The sequence below is a fragment of the Helianthus annuus genome, chromosome 9, assembly GCF_002127325.2.
Source record: "Helianthus annuus cultivar XRQ/B chromosome 9, HanXRQr2.0-SUNRISE, whole genome shotgun sequence".
NCBI classification, from domain to species: Eukaryota; Viridiplantae; Streptophyta; class Magnoliopsida; order Asterales; family Asteraceae; genus Helianthus; species Helianthus annuus.
Window position 1 is genome coordinate 54,298,036 of NC_035441.2, and position 18,150 is coordinate 54,316,185.

The window sequence follows — 18,150 nt, forward strand, 5'->3', positions numbered from 1 at the left end:
GCCAACGGCTGAAACTCTACCGAGGATCCATTGAGGATGAGGAAGAGGAGATCTCACTTCAAACGGTTAATGAATAAACTCATACCCGACATGTTACAGGTAAGTGTACGTTTAAAAAACCGGTAAATCTTCTAACCATTTTTCGGAAATAAGGGGCATGCACACGAGCACATAAAAAAAATATATATATATATATATATATATTTTTTCAAAAACTTTGCCCGGCACGGGGCCGTGTCCGCTGGACACGGGGCCGTGTCGAGGCGACTGTCGGGATAAAACCCTCTTTTCCTATCGGTTACACCATTCCACACGCCCCGTTTAGCCGAAAACTCTCTGGTTTGAGGCGATTTTCTGCAGTTTTTCTACGTCACCACCGAATCTAACAACGTCAAGGTATGATTCTATCTTCATTAGTAGTTAGATTAGTTACTTGCATGTAGTTAAAACATCAAAAATTGGGGAAAAATCTAGGGTTCTTCATGTTCATCCGGATCGAACTCAAAATTTTTGATGAAATTTGTTAGTAGTAGTTTAGAATAGAGTAGTAGAAAGTAAATAAGCATGTATTGTTGATAGATTTGTCCGATTTCCAAATAAAACCCCAAACCCTTGTTCTTGAACCGAAAAACACGAAATTGAAAGGGTAAACGGTTTGTTTTGGGAAAAATGACACTTAGGGTTTCATTTTCGGGGGAAACCGCTACTATTGGGCTAAAAATTTTCAGGTTTTCGAAACCGGGACGAAAAATGGAATTTTTGGGTTACAGACGCCTGGACACGGGGCCGTGTCCGCTGAACACGGGGCCGTGTCCAGCCCACTGTTTGCAGTTTCACTTTGATTTTCCTGGTTTCGTACTAACTTTTTATGTATTCTTTTCAGATGTCGAAATTCACAAGGTTTAACGCAAATGAACTGGACGCTAGGGCACGGTACGAGGTTCTACAAACAAGACCGGAAGAGTACCCAAGGCGGGCGTGTACTGATTTGCTAACCATGGTGAACCAACTTGACCGCTTCAACAACATTGTGAGGGGTCCACTGCATGTCGCATTGACCACCCGACTAAGGTCGGTACATCAATGCACGATGGAGTTCTACAACACCTTCATTTTCAACTCGAGGCGCGAACCGTTTGATCATGACGCGGTCGAATTTCGATGTGGAGGGACCACGTTTAGAACCTCCATGGCACAGTTTGGAGCCATCATTGGGCTATATAGTGAAGAGGAAGCGGGGAATGAAGAGAATACAGGGGGGTTACGAGACTTGGATGCAACTGAACGCCAAGCCGTATGGGCTCAAATAGGTGAAGGAATCTACAACCCGAGCAGCACCAAAAGTACCAAACTGAGGGACCCACTATACCGATACATCCACAGGCTCCTATCGTACTCGCTGAACCAATGCCACAACAGTAGTGGCGTTGTTGGGTTGAAAGATTTGGTTGTCCTTCACTGCATCCACAACCAGAAGCCTCTAGATGTTCCGTACCTCCTACTGCGAAACATGCACCTAAACCGCCTTGCTCATGCTCCTACACCGATCTTCTTCGGAGGATGGGTGTACCGTCTTTTCAAGCACTTCACGAATATCCCAAGGTCCTTCGAAAGGAGTCCATGGTCGGGACGGGTCGATTATCACATTTGCCGATCCATGAACTTGCTTTATGAAGCGGAGGACGGGACGGTGAGCTTTCAGAGAACGCAAGGCTATGCATGGAACCCGCAAGAGGCTCTAGTTCTTCATGCACCACATCCCCATTTTCAGTATCCACCCCAAGGCGATGCGGGCCAATCCTCCTCTCAAGGAGGTGGTTTTCCTAACTTTCAAAGTTTACATGATCTTTTGCAGGAAAACCTCATGTGCTCAAGGAACACCTACAACCTCGCCAACAACACACACCACCGGGTTGGAGCTATCGAACGCAACATTAACGATATACAATATGATATCGGTAGCATCCGGGAGTACATGGCGAGGCAAGGGGGTGGAGGTGATGGTAGTGATGAAGACATGGAGTAGGAGGCTTGGAGGAACAAGGGGCTGGTTGGTGATGAGCCCACAGGTTTAAGTGCCCTTCTATCTATCAAACAATTCATGGCCTGCGTGCCATTTGTCGAACAATTTACTTTCTCTAACTACTTTTTATCTTTGTTTTATTTTTAATTTGTGATGCTTGACGATGGTAATTTAGGATGGTTTGTGCTTGTTTGGTTGGTATTTAGTGTTTAAACAGGTGCAATGCGAGGGTTAGAGTGCTAAACATTAGCACTTGCAGCCCCATGATGGAGAAAAAGAGAGACAAAACCTATTTTTCAGGCTAACAGACTGTCCACACGGGGACGTGTCCAGGCGACACGCCCCCGTGTTCATCTCCCAGATCTGCTGTTTGGCTACTGACCTGCAAATTTTTGCCAGACACGAGGTCGTGTCCAGCCGACACGCCCCCGTGTTCAGCTTCTGTAAGTTATCGTTACTGGCAGTTCACCACGGGGTCGTGTCCAATGGGCACGGGGCCGTGTCCAGACTGCCAGTAACATAAATCTTTGCTTTTTAACCCACTTTTATACATTCTAATCAACCAAAAACATTATTTTTGGACACATTGAGGACAATGTGTAATTTAAGTGTGGGGGGATGCTAAAACACTTGAAATTTTGCAAAATCCTAAACACAAGCCTTACACAAAACTCTATTGGAACCGCTAAACACCCCAAATTTTTTCAAAAACTTTTCATTTTTTTATTTACTTGTCTTAGTTTAAGTTGGGAATAACAAGTTCTAAAAAGGTTATATTTTTACAAGTTTACAACCGATAGCGTCGTGATAAAAAAGGAACCAACATAAGAAAATTATGAAACGGTATAACAAGTCGAGTTAAAAATTCGATTATATATGCTTGGTCACATTAAAAACCCATTCCCACAAAAGTGAGTTTTGAGCCTTTATTGAGCACAAAAATACACATATTTAGACTAAATGCTCATTTTTCGTTTCTTGTGTGAATAGTCGCTCGGTCCTTACAAATCTAGAACTTGCCACGACGATACATTCCCGGTCCTTACCAACTTAAACCCAAGTAAGTAAATGATGGAGGCATTAGGACTAACCATTTTTTCTTTCAAAACCATTATTTTTCATTTTTTTTACCTACCCAAAATCCCCCTAGATAGCCCCTTTGAGCCTAAACCTTTCATTTCATTACCCCAAAACCCTTTTTACCCACCAAAAACCTTTTTATTTATTTTTTTTAGTAACAAGTTCGCTTTTTCGTAAACTCACCTTTTTATGTGACGATCAAAAAAAAAATAAAAAAAAAATATTGATGATGAAGTCAAAAACAAACAAAAGCTACAAAAGCTTGTTTGGAGAAATACTTCAAAATAAAAAGTCACTAAAAATAAGGTACTTCACGAAAACCGACGCTTGTTACGGTTTTCGCCCTTTTTACTAACCACTAACCAACCACCCACCTTTAAACCCAAGCCTTCACCCAAAAAGTCCTCTTGATATTTACAAAGGTAAAAAGTTAAAAAGGAGGAGGATTGATTGCTTGGCAAGCCTATGGAAGACGTAAGTTCCGTGCCGCTCTCGAGTGATTCACTAAAAATATACACCTTCGGCCGAGTGTTGAGTGATCTCCCGTGAGGTATGTGAACTTGTATATAAATGGAATTTTAATAAGGCATGCTATGCCCAAATAAGTAATTCATCTTATGAAACGTTCAAAATAAATCATAACGAATAGGATTGTAAATAAATAAAAATAAAACCTATAAAAACCTTGGATTCCCGACACTCTAGGACAAGCTAAAAAACTTCTCTTCTACCTATTCCATTTGGGAGTGTAAGCCACATTTAAAGAGTTTTGCTTGAGGACAAGCAAAAGTTCAAGTGTGGGGGTATTTGATGTGTGTAAAATGCAACATATAAATCACATCAATTAAGGCATAAAACTAACCCTTTTTAAGTACTAATGTTGGAAAAAGAGTGTTTTTGTCTTCCTTTTGTATTTTCAGGATGAAATGAGCTCAAAATCACAAAAGAAGCAAAAAGACAGCTAATTCTACCATAAATACAAGAAAAGGAACAAAAGTGGACTGCCCGGACCCTCAACGGCACCTCCCAAGGCAAAGGAGAAGAAACAGAGTCTGAACACGCCCCGTGTCCAGCGAACACGGGGGCGTGCCCAGGAAGCAGCAGAAAAGACAAACCAGTAGAAGCTTCCATTGCCCACCACGGGGCCGTGTCCAGCGAGCACGGGGGCGTGGTGAAAGTACAGCAGGCGCATTAATTGTAATTCGCAATTACAATTAATGAAGTGAGAGAATGTCAGACGGGCACGGGGCCGTGTCCAGCGGACACGGGGCCGTGTCCAGCCTTCTGTTCAGCCTATAAATAGAGGAGCTTGGCTTCATTCTCTCTCATCCCTTGGCACACCACCTCTCTCACACCTCATCCACCACCCACCACCACCATAACACCATCATCCACCACCATCATCCATTGTCCATCGTAGAGTGTGTGAGTCGTCTCGGGATCCAAGATTGATCGTAAGAGTTCTTGACAATCAAGGCCATGTTTGCCTAAGTCTCTTACATCACTTGGTGAAGACAAGTGTTTAGTATAATACTTTTTATTTTTAATCTTTTGCACTTTTTATTTGGTTTTGTATTAATGACTTTAATAACAAGTTACTTATGTTGAAGGTGATCTTTCCTTATCGTTTATCCGTGGTGTCTTGGCATTATTTTACTGTCTATATAAAATAAAAGATTTTCACCATTCATATCTCCATGGTCTATATGGAGGTATGTTGGCTACCTGGTCGGGGGTTAAGGGAATGGTTTGGTAAGGGTCTTGCCCTTGTTCAGCGTTTAGAGGTCCTGCTTGGGACCTGGGTCAAATTTAGTAGGATCTCCTTCAATGCCCATAGGTATTGGATGGCGGGGATCCAAACTCTTTGACCCCCTCATAAGTTAACTACTATTAATACTATAACCCGGCTATTTAGGACTGTATCCCTGCTGACTCAGACTACTTAGCCGAGGGTAACGTCACCGCCAAAAGCGGGGCCTACCATAATTTGCATTAATAACTTACTTCATTATCTTTCAATAATCCGACCCTTTAGGATTGTATCCTTGCTGACTCAAACTACTGGGTTGAGGGTAACGTCGCCTTCAAAAGAGGGGCCTACTACAATAACTAAGATAATCTCTTAAACAAGTGTAAAAGTGCGAAAATAATCAAAGGTTATACTAATACACGTATCGGATCCAAGTGATTCATCTTGTCTATCTGTTTTTATTTTATTTTTTATTTTCAGCATTTAGTTAGTTTTTATTTTTCTTAGTTTAAAACATTTTTCTAACCTTTTTGATTTGATTAGACGTTGAGGATAAACCGGTATTAAAAGCTCTTGTGTCCTTGGACGACCTCGGTATCTTACCAACACTATACTACGTCCACGATGGGTGCACTTGCCCATATGTGTGTTTAGTGTTAGTGAATATCGTGTTTTATAAATTTAAAACTTGGCTAAAAGTGTAAAAAGGGCTTAAATACTCATCAAAAATATATACACAGCGACACACATCAGATATTAATACTTGGTAAATGTTTAGAATCCAGATGGACAACGAAGTGAATCAAGAAAATCCGAATAACGATAATAACGGAAACTAATTAGATAACAGTGTCGTCCAACACATAGTGGCACAAGGGATTATAGACGCAATGCCATATATTGTCAAAACGGTTAAGTAAGCGGAAAATAATAAAAGTAATAGTGGAAGTAAATGACCACCTACTGAACCCAGTCACAGCGTAAACAATGGACCGTTACTTCAATTGCCTATTCCAAAAAGAAGAAGAACCATGTCTTATGGTTGTTCTTACAAAGAATTCTGGTCTTGTAAACCTATAGAATTCTCAGGCAATGAAGGAGCCATTGCAGCTCTGCGTTGGATAGAAAAGATTGAGGCAGTCTTAAAAATAAGCAAGCGTGCAGAGGAAGACAAAATCATGTTTGCTTCCAATCTGTTTAAGAACGCAACTCTAGAATGGTGGAACACTATTCTCTAGTCTAGGGGAAGTTTAAGAATATGGTTGAAAGGAAATTTTGTCCTCTTAATGAAAAAGAACAGATAGCTAATAAGTTCTTGAACCATAGAATGACTGGAGTAGACTGTAAGGGTTACACTACTGTATTCTTTGAATATGCTAGAATAGTGCCAACCTTAGTTTCACCAGAACCGGTATTAATCTCCCGTTATATCTGGGTATTAATCAGTGAGATTAGACACGTAGTCAAGGCAACTAGACCACAAACCATAGAGGAAGCTGTAGAACTAGCAAATACCTTGACTGGTGAACTAGTACGTACACAAGAAGAAAACCAGAGGAAGAACCTAGTCCAGAAGCTTACCCAGAAATTTCGCTACGGAAATTCCAATCGTGGGAAAAATTTCTACTTCTACACCTTACTGAAAGGCCTGCAAGAAGAAGCATTCAGGAAGATGCTCCACATACTGTAATTTCTAAAAGATAGAAGGACATAAGGAAGAAGACTGTAGGAAGAAACCCGGTAATGGAGTATGCTTCAACTGTGGAGAAAAGGGACATATTAAGCCAAACTGTTCGAAACTAGCTCCAGCCATGAGCAACAAGACTACTAAAAATGCTAGAGCATTTGTTCTGACAGTCGAAGAAGCAAAGATGATTCCGGACGTGATTGCAAGTACGTTTTAGTTAATGATGTTTTTGCTAAAGTATTACTTGACTCTGGTGCGAACCAAAGTTTTATTAATACTTCATTTTGCAAACTTCTCAATCAACCATTAACTAAACTTCAACAAGAATGTGGTAGAGACAGCAAATGGGGAATCCATTAAGGTCACTGAAATCTTACAGGGAGCAAGAATAGAAATTTTAAACCAAAATTTTATTGCTAATTTTACCCAATGAATCTGGCTGGATTTGATATTGTATTAGGAATGGATTGGTTAGTAGCCAATAAAGCCAGTATTCTATGTGATCAAAAGTCAATCCAAGTAAATTCACCAAAAGGTGAAAAGATCACAATTAAAGGAGATAAGCCATCTAGATCTACGAAATTCGTCTCTGTGATGAAAATAGTAAGCTGTGCAAGGAAAGGATCACTACTGTATATGGTTTCCATAATCATTAACACTAAAGGAAAAGAATTGAAAGATATCCCCGTAGTATCTCAATTCTCAGATGTGTTTCCACTTTCCAGAAGAGCTACAAGGACTACCCCCGGACAGGGAAGTCGAATTTAGAATTCACCTGCTACCAGAGACAACACCAATTGCTAAGGCACCCTACCATTTGGCACCAACATAAATGCAAGAACTGAAGAAACAATTGGACGAACATTTGGAAAAAGGATTCATACAGCCAAGTTCATCGCCATGGGGAGCACCGATCTTGTGCATTGATTACCGAGAATTGAACAAGGTCACGATTAAAAATCGGTACCCATTACCAAGAATCGATGATCTGTTTGATCAATTGCAAGGAGCTCGATTCTTCTCTAAGATTGATTTACGCTCAAGATATCATCAATTAAAGGTACAGGAAGAGGACATTCCTAAGAGCGCTTTCAAGACAAGGTATGGCCATTATGAATTTACTGTCATGCCATTTGGTTTAACCAATGCCCCAGCTGCATTTATGGACATGATGAACCGAATATGTAAACCATATTTGGATAAATTCATAATTGTCTTTATAGATGATATTCTCTTTTACTCTAAGAGTAAAGAGGAACATGCAACGCATCTGCATGCACTCCTTACCTTATTGAGAAAAGAAAAGCTTTATGCTAAATTTTCGAAATGTGAGTTTTGGTTAGAAGAAGTGCAATTCCTTGGACATCTAGTTAATCATGAAGGAATTCATGTGGATCCCACAAATATCGAGGCGATTACTAAATGGAAAGTCCCAGAATCACCAACAGAGGTTAGAAGTTTTCTAGGACTGGACGGTTATTATAGACGGTTTATCCGAGATTTTTCTAGAATAGCTATCCCCTTAACAAAACTGATATGTAAATCAGTTAAGTTTGAATGGGGACCAAAACAGGAAGAAGCCTTTAGAATTTTTAAGCAAAGATTAATCAACGCACCCATATTAGCATTACCAGAAGGAACTGAAGACTTTGTAGTCTATTGTGACGTTTCTGAGTTAGGTTATGGATGTGTGTTGATGCAACGTCAAAAGGTTATAGCCTATGCATCTAGAAAACTTAAGAATCATGAAGAAAACTATTCAACCCATGATTTAGAATTAGGAGCCATAATTTTTGCCCTGAAAATTTGGAGACATTACCTTTACGGTAGTAAGTTTACCAAATTTCCTTGATTATAAGATTTTAAGATATGTTTTTGGGCAAAAGGAGTTAAATATGAGACAGAGACGCTGGATGGAAATTCTTAGTGATTATAATTGTAATATCCAGTACCATGCAGGAAAGGCTAATGTAGTAGTCGATGCTTTCAGTCGAAAGTATCATGAAAAGCCAAAAAGAGTACGTTCTCTTAAATTAAATTTGCAAATAGATTTAAATGAATAGATTAGAGAAGTACAGGAATCAGTAATCAAGGATGATACTGAAAAATTGAAAGGAATGATTAAGGAATTAGAACAAGGAATAGATGGAATATGAAGATTCCATAAGAAAAGAATTTAGATACCCAAACAAGGAAACCTACGCCACCGAATATTAGAAGAATCCCATAAGTCTAAGTACACGATACATCCCGGTAGTGATAAGATGTATCAAGACTTAAGAAATAATTTCTGGTGGATAGGAATGAAAAAGGATATAGCAGCTTATGTTGCCAAGTTTCTAACCTGTTCCCAGGTTAAAGCTGAACATCAGAAATCCTCAGGTTTATTACAATAATTAGAAGTGCCAATATGGAAATGGGAATTGATAACAATGGATTTTGTTACCAAATTACCCAAGACACAAAAAGGTAATGATACAATCTGGGTGATTGTAGACAGATTAACCAAGTCTGCTCATTTCCCATCGATGAAGGAAACCTTCAATATGGAACAATTAGCTAAGTTATATGTAAATGAAATAGTTTCATTACATGGAATTCCTTTACTAATTGTTTCTGATAGAGATAGCCATTTTACTTCTCATTTTTGGACAAGTTTCCAAAAAGCAATGGGAACCAAGCTTAATCTAAGCACCGCTTATCATCCTCAAACGGATGGACAAAGCAAAAGGACAATTCAGACAATGGAAGATATGCTTAGAGCCTGTGTAATTGATTTCGGAGGAAATTGGGACGATCACTTACCATTGATAGAATTTTCCTACAACAATAGTTATCATACCAGTATCAATGCTGCACCATTCGAAGCACTTTATGGACGAAAGTGCCGAACTCCAGTCTGTTGGGTAGAAATTGGAGAAAAGCAATTGTCTGGACCAGAAATAGTACAAGAGACAACAAACAAAATTATTCAAGTCAAGGAAAGACTAAAAGCAGCATGTGATCGACAAAAGAGTTATGATGATAACAGGCGAAAACCGTTGGAATTCCAGGTAGGAGACAAAGTATTATTAAAAGTTGCTCCTTGGAAAGGAGTGGTAAGATTCATCAAGAGAGGAAAGCTAAGCCCCAGGTATGTTGGACCTTTTGAGATTATTAAAAGAATAGGACCTGTAGCATATCAGCTACAACTGCCAGAGGAAATGGCAGGAATACATGATGTATTTCATGTATGTAATCTCAAAAAAGTGTTTAGCCGATGAATCATTAGTAGTACCTCTTAAGGACATAGAGGTAAATGAGAAACTTAAGTTCGTAGAGAATCCTCTACATATTGAAGAAAGAAAAGTCAAGAATCTCAAACACAAGAGATTGGTTCTAGTTAAAGTAAAATGGGATTCCAAGAGAGGACCAGAGTATACATGGGAGGTTGAATCAGAGATGCAGAGGAAATATCCACACCTATTCCAGTAGACCTCGAGGACGAGTTTTAAAACAAGGTGAGGAGGATATAACAACCCTTCCTAAAATATTTAGAACGACCCTATACGCCCTAAAATACACCCCGTATACGTAAAGTGGCCCTAAATACCTTTATTTTTATAAAAATTAAATAACAACAAAAGTTATTGGTCTCTGGCGGGGAGCAACAGACTCCTCTAAGTCTGTCGCGGGGCGCGAGCAAAGGGACTAGTAGCAGAACCCGGAGCTGCCATGTGGCATGTGCGTGTCAAGCCTTGCTGATGATTGGTCAAGGCTACGGCCTAGGTAGCCTAGCTCGCGGGGCCCGACGGCCTATTATATCTCTTTCGCGGGCCGCGAGGAAGTCAAGATCAGGCACTATAAATAGATGGGTTCGGCATTCGGTCGAAACCGTTCAAAATATAATTCTCTCTCTCAATTTCTGATAGTATAAGTAATACCCGGGTGTTATACCCACTAAAATATCGAAGCTCTACCTCGATGTAAGTATCATAACCCCCGGTTACGTATTAGATACGCTGTCCGATTGATCTAGTGCTCCGTAACGCCTGTCGAGCCTCTGCCCAACGTAGTCGTTGTAGTTTTTGTCTCGGGGAGGGTATAACTAATGTAAATTGGGTTATTATACTAATGCGTGTACATTGTTTTATTAATAGATTATAACCAGGAAGTCACAAAGGAAATACCTAAAGTAGCAATGTGAGTAATCCACCTTTTTATGAAACCTTTTTGTGAACTGTTTTTACAAAACCTCAATTGTTTTAAATTATAATTAACAGTGATTGAGTATTTGTGATTCTACAATTATAGTCGGTATATTGGGGTTTTTATACAAAATTTGTTACTACACTGTGAGTATTAACATGACCACAAGTCGGGTTGACAGTACCGTGGGTGATAATTAAGGTAGAAAAATAAACAAATGTAATTGCGTGATCGCCCTCAATGCTGTACAATGATAAAACCTATTTTGATTAAGTTGGGATTCACTCGCCAGTATTTTTTGCTGATAAAATATTTTTAAACACGTTTCAAGTAACAAAATGTGAAAACCAAATAGAAGCCACCTGGACAGCACTGAAGGCTTGAAAAAGTGACTATAAACGTTACCTAAATAAAGAAGATGTTTTATTTCAATTAAATAGGGTTTATCCCTATAAAAATGTTTGTAATGGAAACTTGGTTCCCATGTATTTTATATTATAAAAATGTGGTATTTTACTCTGACAAAATATTTCCTAACTACGGTTCTGATGTAAATTCCGCTGCCAAACTGATAAACACCGATACCACGGAATCTGAGCTCGCGGTCGCCCCTTCCCACGTGATTAGGGGCCGGGGGTTGCGACACACAACCTCGTGGTCAGTCTTTTGTTGCCTTGTTTTTGCTTTTGGGGACGCTGCCGAGGGGTCGGGCATGTCATGTTTATTCATTTTGTTTGTATTTATGTTGGTTTTGGCTGTATATTTATTCCTTTTGTTCGTTTAAGCTCATTTAGTCTTGTAAATTCAAAAGGAAGACAAAAAACACTTTTTTTCCAACATTAGTACTAAAAAAGGGTTAGTTTTATGCCTCATTTGATGTAATTTATATGTTACATTTGGCACACATTAAATACCCCCACACTTGAATCTTTGCTTGTCCTCAAGCAAAACTCTTTAATATGTGGCTTACACACCCAAATGGAAGAGGTAAAGGAGAAGTTTTGGGCTCCTCTTGAGTGTCGGGAATCCAAGATTTTTGTTGGGTTTTATTTTAATTTTATTGACAATCCTATTCGTCATGATTTATTTAGAACATTTAATAAAAAAAATTACTTATTTGGGCATAACATGCCTCTTTAAAATTCCATTTATATACAAGTTCACATACCTCACGGGAGATCACTCAACACTCGGCCGAAGATGTATTTTTGTGAAACACTCGAGACCGACATGGAACTTATTTCTACCATATGCTTGCCAAGCGATCAAACATCCTCTTTTTTAACTATAAACCTTTGTAAATATCAAGAGGACTTTGGGAAAGGGTTAGGCTTGGGCTAAGGGTAGGTGGTTTTGGTTAGTGGTTAGTAAAAATGGCGAAAAGCGTAAAAAGCGTCGGTCGTCGTAAAACTTTTTGTTTTTTGTGACTTTTATTCAAACTAAGCATATTCAAACAAGAGTTCTTTGAGGAACTTGTTTGTTTATTGCAAGACATTCATTTTTTTTTTTTTTGATAGTCACAAGATAACCGGGCTCTTTACTAAAACAAAGGGTTGAAAAAGAAAAAGGGTTTTGGTGGGTAAATGGTGTTTGTTTTGTGGGTTTTGAAATGAAAAGGTTTAGGCTCAAAGGGGTTAATTAGGGGGATTTTGGGTAGGTGATAAAAAATGAAAAACAATGGTGTTGAATGGAAAATGGGTTAGTCCTAATGCCTCTATCATTTACTTACTTGGGTTCAAGTTGGTAAGGACCGGGAATGTATGGTCGTGGCAAGTTCTAGAGTTGTAAGAACCAAGCGGCTATTCACACAAGAAACGAAAAATGAGGATTTAGTTTAAGATATATGCTTGTATGCTCAATAAAGGCTCAAAACTCACTTGTTGTGGGAATGGGTTTATAATGTGATCAAGTATATATAATCAAATTTTAATTAGATTTGTCATGCCTTTTCATAATTTTCTTATTTGGTTCTTTTTCTTACAACGCTTTCGGTTGTAAATTTGTAAATATATGACCTTTTCAGAACTTGTTATTCCCAAAATAAATCAAAACAAGTAAAAAAAATGAAAATTTTTGAAAAAAAATTGGAGTGATTAGCGGTTCCAATAGAGTTTTGTGTAAGGCTTGTTATTAGGACTTGCAAGATTCAAGGTTTTAGCATCCCCCCACACTTAAATTACACATTGTCCTCAATGTGTCCCAAAAATAAGTTTTTAGGTTGATTGAATGTGTAAAAGCGTGTTGAAAAACAAATTTTTATGATATTGGGCGTCTGGCCACGACCCCGTGTGGTCCGGGCATGGCACTGTGGTCTGATTGCCAGTAACATAATTAAATAGAAGGCAGGCCACGGGGCGTATTCAGTGAGCACGGCCCCGTGGCCAGTTACCTGAACTGGGCAAATTTCTGCAGAGCCTGGGCACGGGGCGTGTTCGGCTGAGCACGGCCCCATGCTGAACTTGCTGTAATGCTAGAAAACTTATCGGGAGGCTCTGTTTTCGTGCATCGGGTGTGGTTTTAACATTCCCTTGGTAACCTCCATCTTTTCTTGTTTATTAAACCATTATAACATCATCCAAACACCATTTGATAACTTAAACCATCATTCATTTAAGAGTGAGAAATACATGGTTCCTAAAAATTAAAATAAAAGTCCTAAAAATGAAAAACTATAAAGGTCCTAAGATAGATAGGTCATAAAATGCAAGAAATCTAAATCCCTATGGAGTTCTACCCTAGATGTTTTACATCATAAGAATGATAAAAACCTGGGAATGACTTTCCAGAGTTTAATGGCTTTTAGAACTCGAAACCGGAGGATGTCCCTCAAATGTCATTGAGCCATTCCTCTATCTCCTTAGGGAGAAAGAAGGCAGGCTCATTTTCCACAATGTCTTGTGGGGGAGGCGCAACGGCTACCGGAACCCCGTTTAGTATGTCTAGAGGAGGTTCCGGAGGTATGACATTCCACCCGGCTAGAATAATGATTTCCGGCATGAAATTCCATCCTCCTTGCGTGACAATTGGCACCATGGGAGGTGATGCAAGAATATTCAACCTTTGGTGCAAAAGGTTGACTTCTTGAAGGCAACCCTCTAACCCCACCATCAAATGATTAATACGGTCAGTTAAGGCTTCTTCCACGGACGTCATCTCATCAATGGCTTCTCGCACGGCATACACATAGTTGACCAAGGAGTCCTCCACCGATGTTCTTCTCCCCCTTTGATTGTTTCTTTAGTGAGCTGAAGATGTTCCACTATTTTGGCTCGACATTCGAAGAAAACAAGTCAAAATTTTCAAATTTATGAAAAGGTAACTCCGGCCACGGCCCCGTGCCCGCTGGGCACGGCCCCATGGTCATCACTCTGCAGATTTTTGGACCAAGGAATCTCATTGTTTTAAATTATTTTTCTGAATTTTGAAACATTTCTGAGCATAAATTGTAACGCCCTGCATTTCGAAACTTTTAACTTTTGGCAAGTCTCGTCCTTGTGATGCTTAATGATACTATTTGAGTCTTAATTGTGTTAAACTATGTGAAACTTTGACTCTATGTGAAACTTTTACGCTATGTGATACTTGACTCTTGTGATACTTGACTCTTGTAATACTTGACTCTTGGGATACTAGACTCTTGTGATACTTTGAGACTCGAATCTTGAAACTTGACACTTGTTATGCTAGATACTTATTAAACAAGAGACTTTGATACTTGATACCTATGGAACGAGAAACTTTGATGCTTGGTTAAACAAGAAACTTTGATTCTTTATTGAACAAGAAACTTTGATACTTGATACTTATTGAACGGGAAACTAGTTTTAACGCAGACTCGAAACACGGAATCATACACTTTAAACTTCTAGTTTGTTAAAACATTTCAAGAAATAAAACATTTTAACATCTTTTATGTAAATTCGCCGTTTAAAACGTGACGACGAATCCTTACGCAGTCGTAAAATGAATATTCGAGGGGTAAAACTCAGAATATATAGATCACCACATTATGTAGGATCGGTTTCGACCTGAATGAGTCGTTCGGAAGAGCTCTCGTACGTTTCAGAGGCGGAAACTAAGAAATGCACTACAAAACAGCCTGAACTACACTTTAATCCTCTTTTATAATCAATTGACAACGTTTACAGTGAGAGGAAATACCGGCAGCACCTCGGTATCAAATTTCCAATCGTTACAAATGTTGACAGTTTGAATGGTATTTATACTAGCCTACCTATCGTTTGAACATGCTTCAAACGATTACAATAACTTTCAAACGGCAGGCTTCAAACGAAGTGCCTCAAACGATGACTCTTTCAAACGGAAGTCTTCATGTAATTGGTCATTCAAATGGCTATCTTCTATTGGACCATTCTTCACATGATATCTTCTCATTGGTCCATCAAATGGCACCATTCTATTGGACCAAATATACTTTGTCTTATATGGACATGAAAATTTGATTTGTATGCTCATGAGATTATCACGTGAAGTTGTAAAGCATGATGTCATTGATATGATGTCATCATTATATATGATGACATCATGCCTGATCAGATCCGCAACGAAACTGAGACTCGACATTAGACGAAGACGACAGATGACTGCACCAACAGACTCCCCCTCAGATGTTGACGAGTCTTAAGTGTCGAGTCTTCACCATCTTAAGTCTTGATCTGTCTCTGGACTTCACTCTCAGTCTTTTCTTCCAGGTCTTCAGACTCCCCCTTGCGATATGCTGGCATTTCTTCAGATCATCAGCATCATCAGCATTAGGATCGTTGTCTGTCTTTCCATCTCACAGCTTTTCATCTTATCCTGCAAAAACTCTACCCCAAAGTAAATTTCTCTCACATATATATCTCAAACATAAACACATGCACTAATTCAGACTCTCATTCAAAATAAACACAGATATTGATGAACCACTCGAAAGGGTAGATTATGAAAACTTTTAATTCCAAACATACACTCCCCCTCAAATATTGCTTATCATGTTTAGCACTCGGAATTTTGAAAATTAGCTTTCCAATATCAGTTGTTGAAAATCTTTTTGAATTTTTCAAAAGTTTATGCTAAAACACACACAAAATCTTTTTGGATTTTCTGAAAGAAATATGAAATGCAGTAAAGAAATATTTACAAACAATATTTTTGTGAGTTCGTGTAAGAGGATCATATCAGTTTATGAGACATATCACCAACACCGTTAAGCTTCATTTCATTTTAAGTTTTAAACAATTCACCTAGATTGTCAGTATAACGGTCCACAGAAATTTTCACACAAAGTTCAATTGATCCGAGATACGATATTAATGTTTTAAGCACTTAAACTTATCCGTGTGTCCCACTACTTGAATATACTCCCGTATCCAGATCCCAATATTCAGTCTTACAGGTGAGTATACCACAGATGATATTTGTAAGGGGTTAGGTGCGAAACCGTGAGAGCTCAGGTCAGAACTTCCGTTCAGCAGAGAGATGACGACTCGACTTTTGGTGGGTCCCCTTTAGAGGATCTTTTTTACAACAGCAATGACTATCAATTTTATTGTTTCATCGATTTGCTGAGGGCGGCGCTTTTCAAGCATTTGCAGAAAGTATTATCCGGGGACTAGGTCAGTACATCCATACAGCAGAAGTCCCGGGATAATACCCCAGATATCACTGAGCATAAAGACCTAGTATCTCAGAATAAGGGATCTTTCAAACAGGATTTCAGGGGTTACCTATATATCCAAGCAGTTTTGTTAACCCACAGAATAAGCAAGTTTGAATTTAGGTTTATATCTCGTCACAATCTACTAAATGTGTAAAAACCTACTGGCATATCCACAGTGAGATTGTTTATCACATTTTTACTTTACATTTCTTTAGCATGTTGTGACAGCTCACTGATGTACTATCATTTCCTCTTTTCACAACGAAACTCATTTTTGATTTTATCATGTTTTTTGCTTTTTCAAATTTTCTAATGTTTTTGGATTTTCTGAAATTTCTACTCCCCCTAAAATGCAAACACATTAAAGAAAATTGAAAACAAACTGTACAGAAATATGACAACCGATATCAAATCGCATCAATTCGCCATTCACTAGGCATAAACAATCTGAACTCCCCCTATCACAAACCATTTTCTCATTATGATTTCAAAACACTTAAGTTTGTTTTAATCAAAATGATTTTTCCGAAAAATGAGTTTGTTTTTACCACTTGTAAGTTTACCACTTGGTTAAGTACGGGGATATGGTTCATCATCTTGTCAGTTTTATCAAATGTAGTAAATCAAGTACAACTTAATGTCCTTGATTCACTGTTTGCAATCAAGCAACCTGTACCACTTGTAAAAATAACCAAACAATATCACTTGTAGGTATGTCACTTCTACACAAACCATTTTACCAATCAGAATGCCGATTCCTGCTTCTCACTTACCAACCTGGAAGCTCCGGCGTAGTCCTTTAACCTGTAAATTTTTAACAATTTTAAGAATTTTTCATACAAACTCATAATACATGAATGATGCCGATTCCTGATCCACTATTACAAACTTGGGATCTCCGGCATGTCAGGTTTTTCAATCGAAGAAAATGTCCACCCAAGCCTGACCAACCTTGGGTGATTTCAATTCAGACTTGGTTGGGGTGTCAGTTGCTTTCTTTGTAGCATAAAAGTCTTTTGCCCCTTTCACCTTCCCATTGACCATCTTTCCGAAAATCTTCTTTACTTTCCCATTAAATGCTTTCTCAACATCAAACTTCAAATGTTGAATTTTTGAAAACTTTAAATTGTTCAGTTGGTGGTTCGGTTTTATCAACAACAACTTGTTTCAGTTTTCCAGAAACTCCCTGTTTTGTGTTTGTTGCTTTCGGACAGTTCCATGCAATGTGACCGGCTTCATTGCATCGGAAACAAGTTCTGGTTTCTCTCTTCACGTAAGCTCCATTCTTTCTCTTCTCGACAAGAAATTCTTGGTTTGTTTGTCTCCAGAATGTGCTTTTAGCTTCCTCTTCTGAGCTAGTACTTGAAACAAATTTTGTATTTGTTTTAGAAAATTTTCCGTTTTTATAGTTTTCTGGTGGAGTAAAACCAAGTCCTTTCTTTTTGTAGCTACGATTTTGGTTTGATTTCTTTTGAAAACCCGAACCAGAATTGTAACCTTTTTTTCTTGTTTAGTCGTTGTTGAACTCTTGAGGTGTAATATTTAGGTTTTACAATAAGGTTTTCATCTTTTATTTCAGAAATATTAATTTCTGTTAGTTTGAAAACCTTTTTAATCATTTCTGGTTTAACACCTCTTATTGGAAACTCTTTATCAAAATATAATTTGTCAGAACCATTCAAAGTATACACAACTTCAAATGTTTCATCATTCAAATTAGATTTTGATAGCAAAAATTCTTTACTATAAACCCGTTTTCC

The 18,150-nt window shown here is 38.5% G+C and overlaps 1 protein-coding gene across 1 annotated transcript in view; it reads right to left on the reverse strand.

Moving 5' to 3' along the window:
* Positions 1 to 15,130: 15,130 nt before the first annotated feature.
* Positions 15,131 to 18,150, reverse strand: part of LOC110875768 (uncharacterized protein DDB_G0286299-like) — a 34,423-nt gene continuing 31,403 nt past the window's right edge. The window contains exon 4 of the mRNA XM_022123971.1: positions 15,131 to 15,145. Within this exon, the coding sequence (XP_021979663.1) occupies positions 15,131 to 15,145 (15 nt within the window). The remainder of the gene's footprint in view (positions 15,146 to 18,150) is intronic.